At 42.4% G+C, this 7,570-nt stretch overlaps 2 protein-coding genes across 2 annotated transcripts; one reads left to right on the top strand and one right to left on the bottom strand.

The window, feature by feature from the left end:
- The first annotated feature begins 1,919 nt into the window (after positions 1-1,919).
- Positions 1,920-4,030, top strand: LOC139907903 (protein FAM107B). Its single transcript, XM_078283879.1, has 4 exons — positions 1,920-1,938; positions 2,357-2,511; positions 3,572-3,716; positions 3,906-4,030. The coding sequence occupies exons 2-4, from the start codon at positions 2,372-2,374 to the stop codon at positions 4,005-4,007; spliced, it is 387 nt and encodes a 128-aa protein (XP_078140005.1). The 5' UTR covers positions 1,920-1,938; positions 2,357-2,371; the 3' UTR covers positions 4,008-4,030.
- Positions 4,031-4,737: 707 nt separating this feature from the next.
- b3galt6 (UDP-Gal:betaGal beta 1,3-galactosyltransferase polypeptide 6) lies at positions 4,738-7,570 on the bottom strand. The gene is made up of 2 exons (XM_071894512.2): positions 7,342-7,570; positions 4,738-6,874 (listed from the first exon to the last, which is right to left on the bottom strand). The coding sequence occupies exons 1-2, from the start codon at positions 7,347-7,349 to the stop codon at positions 5,845-5,847; spliced, it is 1,038 nt and encodes a 345-aa protein (XP_071750613.1). The 5' UTR covers positions 7,350-7,570; the 3' UTR covers positions 4,738-5,844.

The following is a 7,570-nucleotide window of genomic DNA, read 5'->3' on the forward strand; positions in this document are numbered from 1 at the left end:
CAAAATTTCAGAATCACCTTTTCAGTCTACATCTCAACAGCTTCAGCCTGCTCTTACCAGAGCAACAACGTTTGCCTGTTCCTCCTTGAATTTGCAATCTGCCGCAAATATATCCCATCTTCTCACATCTTCCATGTTATGCAAGGGGCTCGTCACACCTGCTTACAATGTCCATACTCCTGACACTTGTTGCACCTAAGTAGCTTTAGCTTTAGATTAACCCATTTGTCTTGTAATATTGGACAAGACACACTCAATACGTTTTTTTCTTTTTTACATAACTTTGCTCCCTGTGCCATATCTTTCAATCTTTCAATAGATAATGCTTAGCCAAGCAGGAGTTTAATTATATATGTATTTACCAGACAAACAGCAGTCTGTGTAACAAAGAGATGGTTGTTTTTGGGCCCTGATGGGGATAGTAACAGTGCAAGACATGTTTAGTAGGACAGCAGTATGGTACGCCCTCTGCTCAAGAAGAATTCAACTAGTACGTGTTACACAATTCATTAACACATTCTCTTCCTTAGGAAAAATGAAGATATGTAAAAACTGAAATGGTAGCATTGCATTCAGCTGTAATACCAACAGGATTCATACCATGCACACTGAAATTCTGCATGTGTTGATGGATTCAACACCAAATAAGAATTCAGTGCAAGAGACCAACTGGGTCCACAGTGGAGGGGTACCGAGGCCATATTTCACAAACTCTTAAAGATAATTTATTATCTACGCATGTTGCACTATCCTAATCCCTCCATATGTTCTCCCTCTCTGAGACAACACACAAGTTTGTCTCCTGAGGGTGCAGAGGGAGGGAACAAAGGGTGATAAGACAGTTAATAAGATTTGACCACAGGATAGCAAGGCACACCTGTTCAGCCTCACCCTAACTGCAGCTCACCCTGCACCCAGAGAAGGAGGGTGAGCCTCTGCTGGAGCTGGAGTTATCCGTGTTTGAGAGAAGATACTTTAGCTCGTCTCTCGTTTCTGCTATGCGTCTGTACCAGAGCTCACAGGTAAGCTTGGTTTTGTGATTTGTTAGGTGAGAAAGTGGTGACATTATGTATATTTGGTGCATTTTTGGTAGTGGTGGTGATCATTGATGAAATTAGTATTAACAAAAAAACATGTTTTATCCTAAAGTAGGGAAGAAACAATTACTGCCTAAATGAGCAAGTTGGAGTTGTCTGTGCCCCAAATAATCTGTTCAAAATTGGAAATTGGATAGAAAAGGGAAGGGCAATGTTTGTTTTGGGCTGATTTTTTCAAATAGTTGGAGATCCAGTTTGGGCCTCGTTCAAAATACATTTTCTTGCATTTATTAAGTAATTCAGAATGAGCATTTTGCAAAGATAACCTTGCAAATAACTCATATACGTCCCTCCATTAGGGTGTGATCCCTCAAGAAAACTGACAATATTAATGTAATAAATAGAGATTTCCAGCTACAAAATACTGAATGCTGTGTATTTTGACCACAGCAGAGTGGGGTTTTTTTTGCATCGGTTTGTGTGTGGAAAGATTTGTGAATTCCAGGATGGGAAACTTTATGGCTAAATGTTGAATTTGATGTTTTTAATGTGTTCATACATAATATGTTTGGGGTATTTTAGGCCTTTGAAATGTTGGGGGTAAAACTGAGCTGGTTGTGGGCAGTTAGTAACTTGGCTCAAGTTAACCCTTAGCTACATTTGAAAACTCAAAAACATACAAATATGCAGTGCAGCTGTTAAACTACATCAACTACATAAAAATGAGAAAATTTGTTTTGGTTTCCTTTTTCTGCTGTTCTGTATACAACATGCATACAACAGCTTCAAGTGAAGTTCCATGAATTAAAAAAAAAATACATTTTGAAAATGGAATTTACATATACTTATCTCTTATTCTTTATTCAGGGATCACAGGAGATGGGTCTGCAAAACAGGACAGGTAAGATAAAATCAAACAGCAGAATTGTTAAAGTGAAGCTCATATTGCTTCAGTGAATTTAAACAGATAAATAGCATTATCTTAGAAAAAAAAAAAACATTTTCAGCTAAGTAATCAAATGAGAAGTTGTGTCATTTGTCCTGGGACAAAAGCCCATAATGACATTGCTAACCTTGTCGTGTGGGGACCCACCAAAGTAGGCCAGTGACCCCATTCTGAGTCCTAACCCATCACTTTAGAAACCATTTTTATAACACATTTAACACGCCACTCAGTGAACAATTAAATATCTTGAATGTAACCAATAGTTTTTGAAAGGCTTTCTGCCAATTGAAGCTGAACCAATACAGTTTGCATAGTGTGCATTAAAAAGGGGTGTGTGACTGTGTGTGCAGGCCCGTGTTTATGTGTGTCACAGAGGCATCACTGCAGGATGATCCCATCTTGCCAGGTGATTGAGACTCAACAGCAGCAGGACGGTGACCTCATCAAGCCCAAGAAGCTGCCAAATCCTGTCCTGGATTCTCACCAACATCGTTCCATTCACCGAGAGCTGCTATTCTGCTACAGACGGTGAGGAAACACTTAGCTGTGTGCCTGCTGCCTCCGGTCGGTACAACCAGGTCACCAGACACCCGCATGCTGTCTCGTGTGCACAAATGTTGTATCAGTCAAGGAACTTCTGCCAGAGATAGTGTACCTTAAATCAAAGGAGATGAGAGTGATGCATTCAAATTATCTTCTTTTCCAGTGGTCTCAGGTAGACTCCTTTTTTTTTTTTTTTATTAATCAATATGATTGTTTTGCTGCATCACTTAGTACATTTTGTTAAAGGAGCCCACTGCATATCATACATAGAAAATAATATACTTCAAACAAAAATAAGGAGACATCTTCCGGTTGGGTCGCAGTTAAGGGGAGATGATCAGCTGTGGTCTACTGTTAATGTTATGTGGAGTGAATGTTTTAATGAACAGTATAGCTATAGTAATTTGTATTGTCATAGTTACAGGGAAATCTCCTGGAATCATCTAACACCATGCTGTAAGATGGTGTCCAATAGGTTACCAGAGATTATTTACCAACTAATAAAACATGGATTAAACAACCAATACAAACCTTATGTGTGACATTTCTCAGGACCGGTATGTAATAAAGGCAGGCCAATGTCAATCATAAGACAGAGCTCAGTAATATTTTCCCCACATCAACATGTTAGTTGTCTACTGCTTCAGAGAAGCCTCTTATCCAGACCAAGGCTTCCCCAGCCTGGCTGACCTCCACCCGCCCGGCTGTCCCTCGGTGCTGTGGATGGGATAAGCAATGTGCTTAGGCGGTGTTTAACGCTGATCGAGTCAAAGGCACAACACCTTGGTAGAGATCAGTGGTAATCTCTCAACAGGAGGCCCAGTGATCTCACTATCTTCTGTCTGGGAAAACACCAACCCTGATATAAAGCCATGCACTTATCTACTCATTCAACTGCAAACCCCAAACAATAGCAAATTTGTCTTTTGCCAATATTTCTCAACAGAATTGTTGTATACCAATAAAGTGCAATACAAACAAGCTGCTCATCTTTTCCTAGTGGTCCATCTCCCTATCAAGTGTTTTTTTGTCAATGTGTCCCCAGGGGTTTACTGCCTGGAGACAAGCCTGAGCTGCAGCGTGTGCTGGAATACAGGCAGAGGGAGCAGCACAAGCAGAGAGAGCGGGCCCTGCGGCCTCCCTCCGACCTGGAGCTGAAGCTACGCACAAGGCAGCAGAGAATACAAGTCGTAAGTAAGCCCAGGGGCATGTTGACTGAGAGCAAAGATGGAAAAGTGCACAACCTGGGGAACAGAGCATCTGAAATGATCTGCTGATGATTTACTTTTTGAGTGTGTAAGCAAGCCTGAAGATATTTCCAAATGTAGACTCTTTTTAAGGAGGATGCCCCTAACACTGAGATGGTTCCTGTCTTGCAGTACGAGCTGGAGCAGCTGAAGAGGAGCGAGAACCTGGAGAACGTACCAGAGTTTGTCCATGTGAGGGGAACCCTGAGGCACATCCAGATTGTTTCTCAGTGAAAACCAGAACAAAAGGCAACACATTAGTTCCCTTTGAAGTGTGAATGTGAAGAGGAGTACAGACAGATGTCAAAGGTTACAATGTTATGGGTAGTCAACAGAACGGGAGGATCGTCTTTGATTAACAACTGCAGCCCTTCAACTACAGCAACCATCTCAACTGTAATTTTGACTGAGAACTACATGAAGCCACCATTCGCTCTCCATGAGAAAGAGTGATTACATGTTATGGTTCTCTCCTCTGTCAGAAAAATAAAACATTAATAAAACATTTTTGTATTGGAGATTGGAATAATCAACATGCATCAGCCATACATTGACAGAGTGAAAAATGCTCTATGCATCTTTTAATATCTTTTAGAGGTTTCTGCTGTGGAAAGTGTAAATACTTCAAACCAAAAGACTACCATCTTTTTACAGTAGGATCATTCCTAAAACACTGTATGGTTGTAGGTTAGAGAGCTAACTATTTTATTTCTAGTATTGTATTCTAGTATCAAGTCCTCAAGTACTGTATCAAGTTAGAAAAATAGTCTTTTGTAAAGCATTTTGTCAAATATGTAATGCCTTTCCACAACAAAGGCAAATTAATATACATAAATGTACCATCTGATATTGAATATGAAAATCTACAGAGCAACCTAGAATCTTCCATTCGTATATTCATTCAGACAAAGAAAATACAAGTTGACGAGAATACATAAAAAAAAACATTTAATAAAACATCCAGGCAGGCTGACCATTTGGAAACAAACACTGAAATTGAAGTTGTGTAGGATTAGAGAACTGCTAGTGGAAACAGTGAGAAAATAGTCATGTCATTAATTCACAACACAACATGATAACAGCAGTCATAAAAACGAGCATGGAAGCGACTCTTTTTTTGCAGCATTCCTCAAATATTTAACCACTACTCCAACATACACCCTAATCAAAGCTGTTGCACACATTTCCAGGTTTTGGGACACAGCTAATGACATTGAAGGGTGAGTTCAAGCTGGAGACCTTAACATTGGAAAAAAACATATAATTTTGGACATCAAAATTACATTGCTTGTTGATAAAAAGTGACCAAGTGCCAGCTGGTAGTCTATGTCAAGTTCCTGTCTGAATCTGTACCGTGCTGCAAACAAACATTCACAAATAACTTCTGTGTAATATCACTGTCCAGCTTCTGTAAATATACTGACCATACTTTTAAAATGTGACTGTTGCCTTGGTTATGTAAATATCATCACAGACTCCCCACATAGGATCCAGTATAAGGGACAAGAAGGCCTGCACAACATAGCACATTCAACCATGTTCTCATACACATTCAGTGTAACACCTTAAACCTTTTGTACCATTAATCGTAAACAAAGGCTTTGCATTTAAAATTATCATTCCTTGTCCATTCATTCTGTAAATAAAATGCTAATTTCCCAACATGTTTATAAATTAAAATTCAACTCACAAGCAGCAACTACGTTCACTGTGCTTCTGTTCAAACTCAATACCAGTGTGCTGTGTTTGCTGCATGTCCAGAATAAATTAACAATAAATAAAATACAAAAAATGTAGCAGTCACAAAAACAAATGTAGACATCATGGCGTAGTGAGGACCTGTTATCTGTGTTTCTCCCTCCATTATCTACCTCAGAGCTCACTGAAATAGCCTTTAAACACATCTGATAGTGTTTGAAAACGTTTAGCTAGATGTATGGCAGAGGAAGCACAGATAGAGGTGAGGAGCAGGCCACCCACATGGTAGACTGATGGTAGGGAGAGCACTGACATGAGCATGGGTCCAAATAACAAGGCCAGAAGGGTTCAAAGGTCAAAAAAGGACAAAAGATTAGGGGATGCCATCCTTCCTCTGGCAGCACTGCGAGGGTGGCACACTCCAGTCGTACACATAGGACAATCGCAGCTTGACCTCCTCCTTGCAGAGCCTGCCGTCGCGCTGCAGGGTCTGGTGTTTTTCCAGCATATCCTCCAGGCTCTGCTTATGCGTCACCAAGTATTTGTTGCTGCAGCCGCGCGACTTATACTCCGTGTCGAAGCGTGGGTCATGTGTCCGCCGCACGTCCACCGGTGCCAGCCAGGCGCCCAGCGACACATCCTCGCTCTGCCACGTCTTGAAGTAGCCGGCGTTGAGGTGCACATAGCGTACCAGGTCAGCTGACAGGATGTAGCCACCGCCCAGCGCGTAGGGCAGGTAGTAGTCACAAAGCTCCCAAGCACTTTCCCGCCATTTCCCGGCTGCTTTCACCCGCCCTCTGCCTGAGAAGAAGCCCCAGTACAACCGGCTTGGCTCTTTCCCCTTCAGCTCCTCTTTAAGGAGGTCCAAGCGGGCGAATGTGTCGTCGTCTGCCTTGAGAACAAACTTAAAGTCCACATTTTGGTCCAGCCAGGAGTACATGTGCAGCAGCTTCAGTGTTAGGTTCTCGTACGAGTCCCGCAACTCAGGCAACAGGAGCAGGTCCTTGTGACGCCCTTGCTCGGTGTTGAGGTTCAGAAGGTCCTCATTGGAAAGCCCCTCAGTTCCCACAACAAACATGGCCAGAACATCTGAGTCCCGCTTGGCCAGCCAGGTGCTGCGGATGATACTCCTGCGCTCTGTGTATTTAGGCCCAGTTGTGATGAGGACCACCAGGAAGGCTGACAGGTCCTTGGATCTGGAGGGGGGGTTGTGGTGCTCTGGACGGGGTTGGAGGGCATGGACGCGCGGGGCGAGGCCTGGAGGGTCTGGTCGGTCCTGTTTCAGGGTTTCTGAGGTACATTTGGCCAAGAAGATGAGGACTATGGCAAAGGTGCACACACTGCCAATGACCAGGGCTGTCTTGTGGCGGCACAGCAGGCGTAACAGGTTCATGGTGTTGAGCCTGGGGTTAAGAACACAAGAACACTAATATTAACTCAATTCAAAACCCTGCTTTAATATTACTGTACTTCACTGAACAGTTATGGCATGCTTTACTTTGAATGACAGGCAGGACACATAAATCAACAAGCACCCAAAATTTGATTCTACAGCCAAAACTTTCAGCAAGCGTGATAAGACAAAAATATGTGCCTGGGGTGTGTCGCTCTTTTGTTATGTTGGCTATCAGCGCATGAGCAAGCTATCAAAACAACGACGCTACTTAATGACGTTAACGTTAGCTACCGAGCCAGTTAGCCAAGTAACCTCGCGTTAGCTGCTGCGTATTATGCAGTTCATATCTTTAGCACCACTTGCAAAGCTCAGTCAGTAACCGGACAGTGCAGTGCATGAATGTGTCAATGCAATGTCGAAAACATTAATGAAGTTAAGGCGGTTGGCTAGTTAACTTAGCTAATTAAAAGTTACCTGCTCATTGAATGACGCTTTGTGTGATAGCCAGTAGCCTACGAGGCGAAGGTAGCAGGCTAAGCTAACGTTAGCTATCGAGCTAAGACCCTTATCTGCTCACTTTGTAAGCTTGCTACATTGAAGGCCAAAATACATGACATCCTCATCCTTGGTCTAAACACAAAAGGAAAACCACTGCAGTTTAGCGACGTCGGTTAGGTACAATAAGTTAAATCATAAGCCGAGC

This window comes from Centroberyx gerrardi, chromosome 5 (assembly GCF_048128805.1).
Source record: "Centroberyx gerrardi isolate f3 chromosome 5, fCenGer3.hap1.cur.20231027, whole genome shotgun sequence".
NCBI classification, from domain to species: domain Eukaryota; kingdom Metazoa; phylum Chordata; class Actinopteri; order Beryciformes; family Berycidae; genus Centroberyx; species Centroberyx gerrardi.